Source organism: Berghia stephanieae, chromosome 8 (genome assembly GCF_034508935.2).
Source record: "Berghia stephanieae isolate SIO BIC M18660-M18661 chromosome 8, UCSD_Bste_1.3, whole genome shotgun sequence".
NCBI lineage: Eukaryota > Metazoa > Mollusca > Gastropoda > Nudibranchia > Aeolidiidae > Berghia > Berghia stephanieae.
The window spans coordinates 48,208,687-48,227,087 of NC_088367.1; the positions used below are offsets into that span (position 1 = coordinate 48,208,687).

Here is an 18,401-nt window from a genome sequence, read left to right on the forward strand (position 1 = left end):
TTTTCACACTTTTCTAACTACCTGTACCATTTTCGAGAGCGTTTTTCGTGCCTTTATAGTCTAGTTTAAGAATTTGGACTTCACTTATATTATTTCTAGGATAATAAAATATCATTTTCCACCAAAATCTCAAAATCAATTTTTCGAAGGATTTTCCTAATAATTAGACCCAAACCGCCCCTTAAATCGATCGATATTTGAAGGACAAGATTTCTGGCCAAATTTGTTAAAGAAGAGGCTTTCTATAGCAAGGAAGTAAGTGGTGAAATGTCGATTGTGCCAGAATTGTTTGAATGAATGATTGATTGAATGAATGATTGATTGAATGAATGAATGAATGAATGAATGAATGAATGAATGAATGAATGAATGAATGAATGAATGAATGAATGAATGAATTAATTAATTAATTAATTAATTATTATATAGTTTATACATAACAACAACTATTAATAATGACAGATTGCACAAAGGTGTGCCATAGTTATGAGCAAAACAATTAACCAGGAGATTTTTGACCAATCAAAACATAGAATTTGTGAGACACATTCATACGTGCTCGGACAAACATATTTGGTTGTTTAATAACAATAGGATTCAATGGTTTGATGTCACGTCCGCCCAGAAGCGAGCAGCTTGGTTCTAAACAAAGAAAATCAGTACTTTTCATTCCTCATGCTGGCTAAAACTTTTTCACATGTCAAAACATGATCAGTCTCATCTGGAAATACTTTTATGCTCGTCGGAGAAATATTTCATAAGGGCGTCCGCCATTGTTCCGATTATTTAGAACCAGTTATTAAGTTACCATGCGTCATTACGAGGGAAGTGACGTCACAACTGTTGAAGCCTATTACGTGAATGAAATGGACCCCTCTCTGATCATTGTTATTGTTTCTATAGATAGAATGCGCTTGGCCAAGGAGTTCACAACATTGCCATCCGGAAGTATAACAGACCAACACACAAACTCTGTGTAACCATGAACTTTTATAGTCTGGTTAATACAGTTTAGTGAGAACAACTCACAAACGCGGATGGCAAAAACAATAACAAAGGCCTGAGTGACGTCATCTGCATACTATCTATAGGGCCTCATGAGTGGCTAGTTATCACGTGATGTGTTCGATCAGATTATAAACGTATAGATTTACACATGGTTTTCTGTGTTGGCCCTATAGATAGTATGCAGATGACGTCACTCAGGCCTTTGTTATTGTTTTTTCCATCCGCGTTTGTGAGTTGTTCTCACTAAACTGTAATAACCTGACTATAAAAGTTCATGGTTACACAGAGTTTGTGTGTTGGTCCGTTATACTTCCGGATGGCAATGTTGTGAACTCCTTGGCCAAGCGCATACTATCTATAGAAAGCTCAAAGATGACGTCACTCAGGCCTTTGTTATTGTTTTTGCCATCCGCGTTTGTGAGTTGTTCTCACTAAACTGTATTAACAAGACTATAAAAGTTCATGGTTACACAGAGTTTGTGTGTTGGTCCGTTATACTTCCGGATGGCAATGTTGTGAACTCCTTGGCCAAGCGCATACTATCTATAGATAGTATGCAGATGACGTCACTCAGGCCTTTGTTATTGTTTTTGCCATCCGCGTTTGTGAGTTGTTCTCACTAAACTGTATTAACCAAACTATAAAAGTTCATGGTTACACAGAGTTTGTGTGTTGGTCCGTTATACTTCCGGATGGCAATGTTGTGAACTCCTTGGCCAAGCGCATACTATCTATAGATAGTTCGAAGATGACGTCACTCAGGTTTTTGTTATTGTTTTTGCCATCCGCGTTTGTGAGTTGTTCTCACTAAACTGTATTAACCAGACTATAAAAGTTCATGGTTACACAGAGTTTGTGTGTTGGTCCGTGATACTTCCGGATGGCAATGTTGTGAACTCCTTGGCCAAGCGCATACTATCTATAGATAGTTCGAAGATGACGTCACTCAGACCTTTGTTATTGTTTTTGCCATCCGCGTTTGTGAGTTGTTCTCACTAAACTGTATTAACCAGACTATAAAAGTTCATGGTTACACAGAGTTTGTGTGTTGGTCCGTTATACTTCCGGATGGCAATGTTGTGAACTCCTTGGCCAAGCGCATTCTATCTATTAATCATGCGGTAGAACAGTGGGTATTTTACTTAGACCATAGCCCTACTGACTCTTTTAGTACTCCATGACTTAGACACATACCATTGGTTGTAAATCGTGTGCTATGTTAACCAATCACAGCCATTGTTTACAGGATGACGACTGACAGAGAGGCGTGGTTATCTAAGTGTGTATAGATAGAATGAAGTTGACATCACTCTTGTCTTCGTTATTGTTTTTTGCCATCTGCTTTTAAGACTAATTCTCATTTAACGTTATTATCCAGACTATAAAGGTTCGTGGTTACACAGAGTTTTGTGTGTTGGTCCGTTATACTTCCGGATGGCAATGTTGTGAGCTTTTAAGCCAAGCGCATACTATCTATATTGTTGAACCAAATTTAATACACTTGTCAAGCATTAGTAGCCTTTCCTTCTTTTAGCTGATGACAATGGCGTTGATTAATGAGAAGTGAATTGAAAAAAAAAAAACAGACTGGTCATTTCAATTTCTCTACAACGAAGGAATTGCAATTTCCAATGAATATTCATATTCTGAAAGCCCAAATATTGATGCAGTGCATTTAGTTAAAATACTCACAACATCCGCCAGACGAATATAGCGTATCACGACACAAACATATGTGTAACATTGAACGTTTATAGATAGTATGCAGATGACGTCACTCAGGTCTTTGTTATTGTTTTTTGCCATCCGCGTTTATGAGTAATGCTCACTGAACTGTATTAACCGTATAAACGTTCATGGATACACACAGTTTTGTGTGTTGTCGTATATACTTCCGGATGGCAATGTTATGAGCTTCTTAGCCAAGCGCATACTATCTATAGTCTAAGTGATATAATTTAGTGAAAAGTAATCACAAAAATGGCTGTCTATAAGCAATAACAAAGAGCTGAGTGACGTCAATTTCGTGATGTTTTCCGTGTCTTGTGACAGTTAGGTTTTAAGTGTGCACGACTGTAAATGACCCCAGGACATCAAAATAAATTTTTGTGGAGACAAATACGATGGACCCATATCATAAGAAACCGTGCTGTCATCCGCGTCCTGTGACAAAAACGTTATAAGTGTGTACGACTGTATATGACACCACCAAAGCAAAATAAATTCGCCTTTAAACGATGGACCCGAATTATCATAAGAGGCCGTGCTGTTATCCGTGTTTTGTGTCAGTAACGTTATAAGTGTGTACGACTGTAAATGGCACCAGGACACCAAAATAAATGATTTTTGAGAAGATGGAGCCATATCATTAGAGTCCGTGCTGTTATCCATGTTTGGGGGGTCAGTGACGTTGTAAGTGTGGACGACTGTAAATGACATCAGGGCATCAAAGAGTCCGTGCTGTTATCCATGTTTGGGGGGTCAGTGACGTTGTAAGTGTGGACGACTGTAAATGACACCAGGGCATCAAAGAGTCCGTGCTGTTGTCCATGTTTTGGGGGTCAGTGACGTTATAAGTGTGTACGACTGTAACAGACAACAAGAACATCCCAATAAATTCCAAGCTATCAATCATAATATTGTTGTTGTTGTTGGAATCATTTTCACCCTCGATTACACCCAAAACGTCCCGGGATTCATATAGTGGTTTCCACTTGAATGGAGGCAAATCGTTTATTGGTTCCTTGGGGCAGCTCTATTTCGTCACACCCCCCCCCCCCCTATCCCTTTTTCCCTACTCTGTCGCGACCCCCGATCCCCCCCCCCCCCCCTTTCCTTTATTTTCCCATCTTACTTCAAAGTTTATCTCTCTCTCTCTCTCTCTCTCTCTCTCTCTCTCTCTCTCTCTCTCCCTCTCTCCCTCTCTTCTCTCTCTCCCTCTCACTCTCTCTCTCTTCTCTCTCTCCCTCTCCTCTCTCTCTCTCCCTCTCTCTTCTCTCTCTCTACCCCTCTCTCTCTCCCTCTCTCTCTACCTCTCTCTCCCTCTCTCTCTCTCTCCCTCTCTCTCCCTCTCTTCTCTCTCTCTTCCCCCTCTCTCTCTCCCTCTCTCTCTCCCTCTCTTCTCTCTCTCTACCTCTCTCTCTACCTATCTCTCTCCCTCTCTCTCTATCTCCCTCTCTCTCCCTCTCTCTCTCTTCTCTCTCTCTCCCTCTCTCTCCCTCTCCCTCTCTATCTCTCTCTCTCTCTCTCTCTCTCTCTTAATTTTCTAATAGATCTAAAAAATGAGATGAAAACACGCACATACGCACTTAGTGGCACGCAATCAAGATGACAAACACACAAACACACAAAAACACACATACACACTACACACATAAACACACACATAAACACACACACACACACGCACACACACACACACACACTCAGACATCCCAAAAAATACTTTAAAAACATTTACGTCATAGATTGTTTAAAAACCAATCGTTTTAACAACTTTAAAAAAACCATCCGTCGCCCATCAAAAAGATGGCCAATCTACTTACGGCTATGTGATCTTGTGGTATTCCACTCGCTTTTGGATCGGAAGGTCCTGAATTCGACCCTTGCTCGGCGCATAGTTGAGTCCTTGGAAAATGCTCTTTACTCACCTTCTCTCGCCGTACTCATGTGTGTCCGAAAAAAAATTGAAATATCGCCTAACAGGTGTCGTGTCTCTTTCTATATGTTAAATGTTGCTGTTGGTCAGGGACCCCTTGTAAAGGGCTTTGAGCACGTTAATTGATATTGCGCTATATAAAAGCTCAATTCAAATTCTTGTGGCATTTGATGCTTTAAAAAAAAGTTTTCGCTTCAATTTATCTCATGGATTGCAAATCTCAAAAAGTAGAAAAATCTACTTAAAATAGGAATCAATAGTCTGATGTCACGTCGCCTAGCAACGAGCAGCTTGGTTCTAAACAGAGACAATCAGTACTTTTTATTCTTCATGCTAGCTAGAACTTTTTCACGTGTCATGTGATCAGAATGTATAAAATTCAAAACATGATCAGATTCGTCATGTTTTTCTCCTCTTGATACACTTTATGCCCGTCGGAAAAATATTTCATAAGGGCATCCGCCATTATTCCTCTTGATACACTTTATGTCCGTCGGAAAAATATTTCATAAGGGCATCCGCCATTATTCCTCTTGATACACTTTATGCCCGTAGGAAAAATATTTCATAAGGGCATCCGCCATTATTCCTCTTGATACACTTTATGCCCGTCGGAAAAATATTTCATAAGGGCATCCGCCATTATTCCTCTTGATACACTTTATGCCCGTCGGAAAAATATTTCATAAGGGCATCCGCCATTATTCCTCTTGATACACTTTATGCCCGTCGGAAATATTTCATAAGGGCATCCGCCATTATTCCTCTTGATACACTTTATGCCCGTCGGAAAATATTTCATAAGGGCATCCGCCATTATTCCTCTTGATACACTTTATGCCCGTCGGAAAATATTTCATAAGGGCATCCGCCATTATTCCTCTTGATACACTTTATGCCCGTCGGAAATATATTTCATAAGGGCATCCGCCATTATTCCTCTTGATACACTTTATGCCCGTCGGAAAATATTTCATAAGGGCATCCGCATTATTCCTCTTGATACACTTTATGCCCGTCGGAAAATATTTCATAAGGGCATCCGCCATTATTCCTCTTGATACACTTTATGCCCGTCGGAAAATATTTCATAAGGGACATATCCTGAATTCGTCAATATATTATCACCCTATCTTGATACACTTTATGCCCGTCGGAAAAATATTTCATAAGGGCATCCGCCATTATTCCTCTTGATACACTTTATGCCCGTCGGAAAATATTTCATAAGGGCATCCGCCATTATTCCTCTTGATACACTTTATGCCCGTCGGAAAAATATTTCATAAGGGCATCCGCCATTATTCCCCTTGATACACTTTATGCCCGTCGGAAAAATATTTCATAAGGGCATCCGCCATTATTCCTCTTGATACACTTTATGCCTGTCGGAAAAATATTTCATAAGGGCATCCGCCATTATTCCTCTTGATACACTTTATGCCCGTCGGAAAATATTTCATAAGGGCATCCGCCATTATTCCTCTTGATACACTTTATGCCCGTCGGAAAAATATTTCATAAGGGCATCCGCCATTATTCCTCTTGATACACTTTATGCCCGTCGGAAAAATATTTCATAAGGGCATCCGCCATTATTCCTCTTGATACACTTTATGCCCGTCGGAAAAATATTTCATAAGGCATCCGCCATTATTCCTCTTGATACACTTTATGCCGTCGGAAAAATATTTCATAAGGGCATCCGCCATTATTCCTCTTGATACACTTTATGCCCGTCGGAAAAATATTTCATAAGGGCATCCGCCATTATTCCTCTTGATACACTTTATGCCCGTCGGAAAAATATTTCATAAGGGCATCCGCCATTATTCCTCTTGATACACTTTATGCCCGTCGGAAAAATATTTCATAAGGGCATCCGCCATTATTCCTCTTGATACACTTTATGCCCGTCGGAAAAATATTTCATAAGGGCATCCGCCATTATTCTCTTGATACACGTTTATGCCCGTCGGAAAATATTTCATAAGGGCAATCCGCCATATTCTCTTGATACACTTTATGCCCGTCGGAAAAAATATTTCATAAGGGCATCCGCCGATTATTCCTCTTGATACACTTTATGCCCGTCGGAAAAATATTCATAAGGGCATCCGCCATTATTCCTCTTGATACACTTTATGCCCGTCGGAAAATATTTCATAAGGGCATCCGCCATATTCCTCTTGATACACTTTATGCCCGTCGGAAAAATATTTCAAAGGGCATCCGCCATTATTCTCTTGATACACTTTATGCCGTCGGAAAATATATTTCATAAGGGCATCGCCATTATCCTCTTGATACACTTATGCCCGTCGGAAAATATTCATAAGGGCATCGCATTATTCCTCTTGATACACTTTATGCCCGTCGAAAATATTTATAAGGGCATCCGCCATTATTCCTCTTGATACATTTATGCCCGTCGGAAATATATTTCATAAGGGCATCCGCCATTATTCCCTTGATACACTTTATGCCCGTCGAAAAATATTTCATAGGGCATCCGCCATTATTCCTCTTGATACACTTTATGCCCGTCGGAAAATATTTCATAAGGCATCCGCCATTATTCCTCTTGATACACTTTATGCCCGTCGGAAAAAATATTTCATAAGGGCATCCGCCATTATTCCTCTTGATACACTTTATGCCCGTCGGAAAAATATTTCATAAGGGCATCCGCCATTATTCCTCTTGATACACTTTATGCCCGTCGGAAAAATATTTCATAAGGGCATCCGCCATTATTCCTCTTGATACACTTTATGCCCGTCGGAAAAATATTTCATAAGGGCATCCGCCATTATTCCTCTTGATACACTTTATGCCCGTCGGAAAAATATTTCATAAGGCATCCGCCATTATTCCTCTTGATACACTTTATGCCCGTCGGAAAATATATTTCATAAGGGCATCCGCCATTATTCCTCTTGATACACTTTATGCCCGTCGGAAAAATATTTCATAAGGGCATCCGCCATTATTCCTCTTGATACACTTTATGCCCGTCGGAAAAATATTTCATAAGGGCATCCGCCATTATTCCTCTTGATACACTTTATGCCGTCGGAAAAATATTTCATAAGGGCATCCGCCATTATTCCTTGATACACTTTATGCCCGTCGGAAAAATATTTCATAAGGGCATCCGCCATTATTCCTCTTGATACACTTTATGCCCGTCGGAAAAATATTTCATAAGGGCATCCGCCATTATTCCTCTTGATACACTTTATGCCCGTCGGAAAAATATTTCATAAGGGCATCCGCCATTATTCCTCTTGATACACTTTATGCCCGTCGGAAAAATATTTCATAAGGGCATCCGCCATTTTATTCCGAAAGTTTAGAACCAGTTACTAAGTTACTCTTAGTTATACGGGGGAAGTGACGTCACGACTGTTGAAGCGTATTGTCCCCTTCTGTCCACCTGGGTTGAACCTCAAAAAAGTCAGAATGAGACACCCGCAAGGAATTCCTTTTACACCGAAGTGTGGTTAGAGTTTAAGTTGATCTGAATACAAAAAAAATTCTGGATTTTTAAAATACTTATGATCAACACACATTTGAGATGTGGGTGTATAGAAGAATGTTGAGGCTATCATGGACAGACAGGTGTACGAACGAGGAAGTGTTGGAGAAGGTGAGAAAGGGAAGAATACAGATCGATACCATCAGAAAGAGGCAGTTACGGTTTCTGGGACAGATTGTGTGGAGAAGAGACGGAATAGATAAGTTGGTAACATCTGGGATGATCGAAGGAACGAGAGCTAGAGGAAGACAAAGGATGACTTATTTAAATTTAAATAATCTAAGAATGGCCAAATGTGATTTTAAAAGCAACACAGATTTCATGCGCACCATAGAGGATCGTGATTCGTGGAGACAGTTGACCGGCAACGTGCTCAAGAATACAAGTCATGTTAGATGATGATGATGATGATGATGATGATGATGATGATGATGATGATGATGATGATGATGATGATGATGATGATGATCAACGAGTCTCTAGTAAAATATTATTTTTGTAACAACTTGACCCTTGACTTTTAAAATTGTTGTTTTTGTTGTTGTTGTTGTTGTTGTTGTTGTTGTTGTGTAATATTCTTCTTCTTCTTCAAGTACCAAGTCTGTGCCAGACATCGGTGATCATGGTACGCCAATCATCTCTCTGATCAGTGATCAGATAACCTCAGAAAACTAATATTACTCTTCTCTTTCTTTGTCACCCAGCTGTTCAAACTATTCAAATATGTTTTTTCTTGGTCTAACTTTACTCCTTTTACCTTCTATCTTTCCTTAGAGAGCAAGATGTTCAATACATTTATGTCGATTTAGGTGCCCTAAAAACTGTATTTGAATGTCTTTTTCTTATTGTACGAATTAATAACTTTTAGTTTCAGCTTGCTCTAATACTTCTTCATTAGTTTTCTTCTCTGTCCATGAGATTCCTAACATCCTTCTAGGAAACCACATTTCTGCTGCCTCCAGTTTCTTTCTAATGTCTTCTGTAATTGTCCAGTAATAATCCAGTATTATTATATGGCTGCGAAAGCTGGACAATTACAGAAGACATTAGAAAGTTGTTGAATATATAATCGTTATTTCAAACAAAAGAAGAGGTCAAATTGGTGCATGGATACATAATATAATAAGCACCCAATATCGATGTAAAAAAAAAAAAAAAGAAAAAGAAAGAAAGCTAAGGGTTTGGAATTGGCATTCAAAACGCCAATTTGGCAATCGTAGTAAAAAAAAAAAAAAAAGAAGGAGGTGAAAGAGGCGGGGGGAGGGAGGGGTGAGAGAAGAACAAACATGATTCGATTTATTCTGCCAGCTTGAACAATTCCATGTTGTATAACATCAACAGCTTTATCGTGTCTCTCAATTCATTCATCATAAATCTTAATAAATGATGCTATGTGTTTAGGTAAAATACAAGCCGGATAGAGTGTACCAAAACACAAAACTCTGTATAGATAGAATGCGCTTGGCTAAGGAGTTCACAACATTGCCATCCGGAAGTATAACGGACAACACACAAAACTATGTGTAATCATAAACGTTTATAGTCTTGATAATAACGTTTTGTGAGAAATCACTCACAAACGCGGATGGCAAAATATAATAACAAAGAGTGACGTCAATTTCGAACTTTCTATAACCTTGAGCTTTGATTGATACAAGTTTGTGAGAACTAATCATAAAAATAACTGTCAAAAAAAAAAACAATAACAAAAAAGCTGGGTGACGTCAATTTCGTTCATTCTAGAAAATAATAGCCTCTTCCTGTCTCTCAATTTATCATAAATATAGACAACAAAATAAATAGCATTAATTTTGTACTTGAATCACGTCCATTTCATTTTTTTCTATCCCAACATGCAATGGGGTTATTGCCGCAATCACGGCCCAATCAGAGGAGCTGAATGTGGATTTAGTGTGTTAGCCACGGGAATGAGGGGGATTTGGAACCGGCGGGCGTCGAATTGAATTAGAATCGTGTGATAATTTTATCAAAACATTATCTTTTGGGGGAGAAAAACAACAACAAATAGCAAATAATAAATGTGTTATGATGTTTTGTGTATTTCATTCGCTTTGACAAGATAATGGGTGAGAGAAGAAGAAAATTGTTGTTATTGTGGTGATGATGGTGGTGGTGGTGGTGGTGGTGGTGGTGATGATGATGATGATGATGATGATGATGATGATGATGATGATGGTGGTGGTGGTGGTGGTGGTGGTGGTGGTGGTGATGATGATGATGGTGGTGGTGGTGGTGGTGGTGATGGTGGTGGTGGTGGTGATAATGATGATGATGATGATGATGATGATGATGATGATGATGATGATGATGATGATGATGATGATGATGCTGGTGGTGATGATGATGATGATGATGATGATGATGATGATGATGATGATGATGATGATGATGATGATGATGATGAGGATGATGATGAGACGGTAATGATGATGATGATGATGATGATGATGACGTTGATGATGATGTTGGTGGTGGTGATGATGATGATGATGATGATGATGATGATGTGATGATGATGATGACGATGATGATGATGATGATGATGATGATGATGATGATGATTAATAACAACAACAATAATAATAATAAATAATAATAATAATAATAATAATAATAATAATAATAATAATAATAATAAATTATAAATAATAATAATAATAATAATAATAATAATAATAATAATAATAATAATAATAATAATGATAATAATAATAATAATAGTAATAATAATAACAATAATAATAGTAGTAAAAAATTTAAAATAATAGTAATAATAATAATAGTAATAATAATAATAAATAATAATAATAATAATAATAATAATAATAATAATAATAATAATAATATAGTAAAAAATTAAAATAATTATAACAATAATAATAATACTAATGATAATAATAATAATAATAATAATAATAATAATAATAATAATAATAATATAATAATAATAATAATAATAATAATAATAATAAAATAATAATAATAACAATACTAATAATAGTAGTAAAAAAATTAGAATAATTATAACAATAATAATAATACTAATGATAATAATAATAATAATAATCAGTTTGACATTAATAACAATGGCAATGATACACAGATAACAATCAACAGTTGTCACCATCATCATCATGTTTTGTCAGAAATATTACATTTTTACGGGTGTTATCATGGGAACACGATGTATAGATAGTTCGAAGATGACGTCACTCAGGCCTTTATTATTGTTTTTACCATCCGCGTTTGTGAGTTGTTCTCACTAAACTGTATAGATAATTCGAAGATGACGTCACTCAAGCCTTTGTTATTGTATTTTGCCATCCGCGTTTGTGAGTTATTCTCACTGAACTGTATTAACCCGACTATACACGTTCATGGATACACACAGTTTTGTGTGTTGGTCCGTTATACTTCCGGATGGCAATGTTATGAGCTTCTTAGCCAAGCGCATACTATCTATAACGGACCAACACACAAAACTGTGTATCCATGGACGTTTATAGTCGGGTTAATTCAGTTCAGTGAGCATTACTCATAGACGCGGATGGCAAAAAAAAACAATAACAAAGACCTGAGTGACGTCATCATCGAACTATCTATAGATAGAATGCGCTTGGCCAAGGAGTTCACAACATTGCCATCCGGAAGTGTAACGCTCCAACACACAAACTCTGTGTAACCATGAACTTTTATAGTCTGGTTAATACAGTTTAGTGAGAACAACTCACAAACGCGGATGGCAAAAACAATAACAAAGGCCTGAGTGACGTCATCTGCATACTATCTATAGATCGTTCGAAGATGACGTCACTTTGGTCTTTCTTATTGTTTTTTTGCCATTCGCGTTTATGAGTAATGCTCACTGAACTGTATTAACCCGACTATAAACGTTCATGGATAAACACAGTTTTGTGTGTTGGTCCGTTATACTTCCGGATGGCAATGTTATGAGCCTCTTTGCCAAGCGCATACTATCTATATCATTGTCTGTTGTGATGTAGGTAACTTTGTATTGATCTCTGAGTTTTTGGGTCTCTTTACAATGATTGGAACATTACACTAACCGTAATAGCAGGCTATAAACGAATTTCCTTTATTTATTTTTTTGGGATGAATAAAGTATATATTATTATTATTATTATTATTATTATTATTATATTATTATTATTATTATTATTATTATTATTATTATTATTATTATTATTATTATTATTATTATTATTATTATTATTATTATTGTTATGTTATTATTATTATTATTATTATTATTATTATTATTATTATTATTATTATTATTATTATTATTATTATTATTATTATAAATCATGGCATATAAGTAAAATAAAATGTGTTTGTTTGTTTGTTGGTTTGGTTGTTTGTTTGTTTGTTTGTTTTCTCCATTTGATATAAAAATGCAACACACAGACTAGCGTTTGACATTGTATCTGGGATGAATCAGCATCTCTGTTTATGTTATCAACGATAGGATTTTGTAAACAAGCTTGTAAATTGCGCAGTGTCATCAAAATGTACTCAAAGCTCTTCGCAAGTGGTTCCAAGCCAACAGTAGTAGTATCGAATGGCTACACCTCTATTTTGAATTTTTTAATCCATTCTTCAAATTCTTTTCCTGCCTTATAGGCTGTCTCGTAGCCTCCTGATAGGCTTGTCACTGGGCAGTGGATGACGATGTGGTTCATTGTCTCAGGGCCTCCATGGCAATGACGGCATGCATCTGATTCTCTCAGATTCCATCTATGCATGTTAGCTGCTGTTCTGTTTTTTGTTTGTTTTTAAGGGTTTTACGGCGCTTGCAACACATTAAGGTCATATCAGCGCCAGTAGCTGCTGTTCTGCCATGTCCTGTCAAAATGCGGTTGGAGGTGACCCAGCATTTTCGGCTATTGCAGAGAAAGCCAGGTGTTTTTTCTGTTGGGTCGGGTATGATGTCGCCTCCCCTGGGGCTGTCTTGGTTCCACATCGACATCCATTCCTCTTTCACGTTGAAATGTTATCTTGAAGTTTTAAAAGGTTTCCTTGATTTCAGTCTTGGCGTTGTTCGGGCTTCTTCTAGGACCTCCTTCAATGGGACCCTGTCAGTGACCTCCTCAATTTTGGCATGCATTCTTTGGTTTAATTCTTGTCTTCTGATATCAGGCGGTGCTTTGCCACTTAGAGCCAACAGTAACACATAAAATAAAAGGATAAGATCGGAATTAATCGTATACATTATGGTTATGCGCTATATAAATTCTGCATATTTCATTATATTCTATTAATTATTAATTATTATTATTATTATTATTATATTATTATTATTATTATTATATTATTATTATTATTATTATTATTATTATTATTATTATTATTATTATTATTATTATTATTATTATTATTATTATTATTATTATTATTATTATTATTATTATTATTATTATTATATATTATTATTATTATTATTATTATTATTATTATTATTATATTATTATTATTATTATTATTATTATTATTATTATTATTATTATTTATTATTATATTATTATTATTATTATTATATTAATTATTATTATATATTATATTATTATTTATTATTATTATTATTATTATTTATTTTTAAATTATTATTATTATTATTATCTATTATTATTATTATATTATTATTATTATTATTATTATTATATTATTATTATTATTATTATTATTATTATTATCATTATTATTATTATTATTATTATTATTATTATTATTACTATCATTATTATTATTAGTATTATTATGATTATTATTATTATTATTATTATTATTATTATTATTATTATTATTATTATTATTATTATTATTATTATATTAGACTGTTAATCTACATATATTAGTTTTGTTTATTTTGATCGTATAGTTTTATTACTTAGTTGTGTTGGAATTAAAAAAATTCACTCAACAAAAAAACAGATTCTTGAAATCTTGTATGTTTATTTACTTTCTCAAATATTTAATCAAACGTTCTACATTTTAATATTTTATGGCCATCATCCTAACCTTAACCCAATGAACTTCATCTTCTTTATCTTAGTTTTTTAGTCTTTAAATTAGATTTCATAGTTCCTAGTTCTTATTGTTATTTAGCTCGGCAATCGTTAAGTTACCTTAAATTCGGATTGTCCCTGAATGCCATGGCTAGATCGCAGAGTCAACACAACTGACTGGCCGTCCGTTGTTCCTCTTCCCCTTGTTCTCATTTCTCTCTTATCTACCCCTTCTTTTATAACAACCAGCAGTGATTAAACATTGACATGTCAAACTATAATCCTGAGAGTATCAATCTTAACAACTCCCCTTATCATTTCATCCTGGTGACATCAGGTTAAGCTAGTACATTACAAAATAGTGCCTGGTAGAGATCGTTACGCTAATACACTACAAGACGAAGTAATCCTTTATAGATAGAATGCGCTAGGCCAAGGAGTTCACAACATTGCCATCCGGAAGTATCACGGACCAACACACAAACTCTGTGTAACCATGAACTTTTATAGTCTGGTTAATACAGTTTAGTGAGAACAACTCACAAACGCGGATGGCAAAAACAATAACAAAGGCCTGAGTGACGTCATCTGCATACTATCTATAGCCTTTAGCAATTTCATAAAGTCGTAACCCACCTGGTCATTAAGTACATCAAGTAAAGGATAAGATGTAAGTCCAACCTTCTTATAATAATAATTATTATTATTATTATTATTATTATTATTATTATTATTATTATTATTATTATTATTATTATTATTATTATTATTATTATTATTATTATTATTATTGTTTTAACAGAGGCAATGCTGATACTTTTCAAACACTTCAAACTTAACACTGTGATATAAGCTTAATTAAACATCATCCGTCTCGCCCCCAATACTAATAGATTGTAAACCGTTTTGAGTGACAAACAAATCTTATACACAGATAGATAGAATGTTTGCACATAACAGGGCTCCACTGTATATTTTCTATTATTCCACCCTCTCCCTAAATAGTAACGCGTAATGATATCACGTTTACAATCATAATTTGTGACGTCACATTATCACGCGTAAATTTCAACAAAAACTAGATTCTTGAAAAAGAAGCATCATTTCAATGTTTTCAAAGATACCTTTTATTCAAAGATGAATCAGGAATCGACTGAGGGGTAGAATAAAAGATTTCTTACATTCTTGCGTTTTGGAATTCGAACTTTGTTCCCAACGCGCACTCGCAGGCTCGTACAGTGGTTGGGAACACGTCCAGAATAGGATTCAATAGTCGTAACGTCACTTCCTTTCTAATGACGCATGGTAACATTGGCTCTAAACTATCGGAACAATGGCGAGCATAAAAGCGTATCCAGGGGGAAAAAAAAACATAAATTTGATCATGTTTTGATTTTTACACATTCTGATCACAAGACATATGAAAAGTTCTAGCCAGCTTGAAGAATAAAAAGTAATGATTTTCTTTGTTTAGAACCAAGATGGCCGCCGTTGCCGGGCTGCGTGACATCAGACTGCTGAATCCAATTCTAAAAAGCAAGAGTGTAATATTATCCGAATTTTTCATCTCTTTGTATTTATTACACGCGTTATTTTGATCATATATTATTCCATAATTGATTTTGTTCCATGACGAGAACGATAAACTTTAGGATTGCTCCGATACAACAAATACCGTCTTGAGACCAATGGTTGCATGCGATAATCGAGGGAGTGGCGAACAAATCGCATTTCTATGAGATTATTTCTTTTTTTATATATATAGATTAAGCCTTTTCTCAACGGCAATAACAGAAACAGTCGCCTAGGCATTCCGTGAAGGAATATTAGATAATCCATGATGTCAACAGGAATCACCCATGTTGTCACAGTGAGATACCATCGCCTTGGCGTTCCGTGAAGGAATATAAATAATTCACCAAACAAGATGTCTGATGTCAACAGGAATCACCCATGTTGTCCAATTTAGCAAATCGGGGGTTAAGAATCTTACCCAAGAAAAAAAAAACGAAAGTGCCTGAAGCGGGGCAGGAACCTGGGACCTTCCTCATCACAGTGCAACCACTCGGCCACTTCGCCTCCTTGCAATCATTGTATCCGTTAAAATACTTGTCTTTTTATCAAAGGCTTCAACAGTTGTGACGTCATTTCCCACGTAATGACGCATAGTAACTGGAACTAAATTATCGGAACAATGGCGGACATCCTAATGAAATGCTTCTCCGACGAGCATAAAAGTGTATCCAGAGGAGAAAAACATTATAAATCTGATCATCTTTTGACGTTTATACATTCTGATCACGTAACATGTGAAAAAGTTCTAGCCAGCATGAAGCATAAGAAAGCCAGCATGAAGAATAAAAAGAACCGATTTTCTTTGTTCAGAACCAAGCTGCTTGTTGCTGGTCGGACGTGACATCAGACTATTGAATCCAATTGCCACAAAACAAAACAATCTCTTGTTGGTCCAAAATTCAAGAGACAAAGTTACCCGTGTTGACGGTATTCGTTTTGCTATGACATAATACTGTTTTAATAGTAAATAATAATGAATTTATATAGCGCCTAAACAATCGTGCTCTGCGGCGCTTTACATAATAAAATAAAAATAAAAATGTTTAAAAACAACAAAATTAAAAATCACGACACTACATGATACATAATAAGCATGCATACAAAAAAAATGAAAGCAAAGCAACATCTATTTTAGGAAAAATAAGCCTCGCGGAACAACTCAGTCTTCAGACATTTCCTGAAAGATGATACATTTTCACAGGACTTTGTCCGAGGACTAAGTGCGTTCCATAGGCGTGGAGCTATGAATGAAAAGGCTTTTTCACCGAAAGTGGATTTTGAGGTGGTAACTTTTAGAAGTTGGGACTGAGATGATGAATAAGGCGAATGGTAATAAGCGATATTCTCAAGTGAGGAATGAACAAAGCATATATATATATACATTTTTTAAGTTGAGCTTTTATATAGCGCAATATACACTAAACATGCTCAAAGCGCTTTACAGGGCCAATAGTAACACTTAATATGTACGAGGAGACATGACATGACGCCTGTTAGGCGATATTTCAATTATTTTCCGACATAGACAACGCTGTTGACGACCAGGTACTCATTTTACACCTGAGTACGGTGAGAGAATGTGCATAAAGAGACTTCTCCAAGGACTCGACTACACGCGGAGCGAGGCTCGAACCCAGGACCTTCCTATCCGAAAGCGAGTGTCATACCACTAGACCACATAGCCACTCGCTGTACGCCCTCTTTTCGCAAAGACACCATTAGATCCCGTCGCCTAGGCATTCCATGAAGGAATATTATAGATAATAAATGAATATTTGAGCTTTATATAGAGCAATATCCACCAAATGTACTCAAAGCGCTTTACAAAGGGTCCCTGGTCAACAGCAACATTTAACATGTAGGACGGGACATGACGGCTGTTAGGTGATAATACAATTTTTTCGGACAAAGACAACGATGTTAACGACCAGGTTCTCATTTTACACCTGAGTACGGCGAGAGAATGTGCATAAAGAGCCTTTTCCAAGGACTCAACAATGCGCCGAACGAGGCTCGAACCCAGGACCTTCCGATCCAAAAGCGAGTGTCATACAACTAGACCACATAATCGCACGCTGTACACCCTCTTTTCGCAACGGCACCGTTAGATCCCGTCGCCTAGGCATTCTATGAAGGACTATTATAGATATTCCATCAAACATTATAGAGATATAACGTTCTCGGTATAACAAGGCTTCACTGTATATTTTCTATTATTCCATAACTGATTGTGTTTCATGGAGAAAATGACGATAATCGTGTTATTGTTCCGGGACCCGTTGGCTAAACTTGTCGCGTCTCCCTTTGAGATAATCTGATAATAATTCTTATCTCTGGCCTGTTACAACCCCCTCCCCCCCCCCCCTTCCCCCTGAGCCCCACCTTCTCCAATCTCCCCTAACAAATCATAACAATACATATCTTATGCACAAAAGAGTTCAGTGCGTATGAAATATAACGATTTTCCAAAGCATTTATGTTGCGCATTATTCGTTAGATTTGCACATTATTGAAGGACGTGTAATTATTTGATGGTTTATTAGATAGAATGAAGTTGACGTCACTCAGGTCT

The 18,401-nt window shown here is 36.2% G+C and overlaps 1 protein-coding gene across 2 annotated transcripts in view; it reads right to left on the reverse strand.

Moving 5' to 3' along the window:
• The window catches only part of LOC144978798 (uncharacterized), a 68,069-nt gene extending 53,604 nt beyond the window's left edge, over window positions 1-14,465 (reverse strand). The window contains exons 1-2 of one of the 2 annotated variants that reach the window (XM_078925310.1): window positions 14,375-14,449; window positions 13,179-13,402 (exon numbers count right to left, since the gene is read on the reverse strand). In XM_078925310.1, the coding sequence (XP_078781436.1) occupies window positions 13,243-13,402; window positions 14,375-14,403 (189 nt within the window). In that variant the 5' untranslated portion in view covers window positions 14,404-14,449 and the 3' untranslated portion in view covers window positions 13,179-13,242. Of the gene's footprint in view, window positions 1-13,178; window positions 13,403-14,374 lie in introns of those variants that run through there. The other variant, XM_078925309.1, reaches the window with a different exon arrangement.
• Window positions 14,466-18,401: the final 3,936 nt, after the last annotated feature.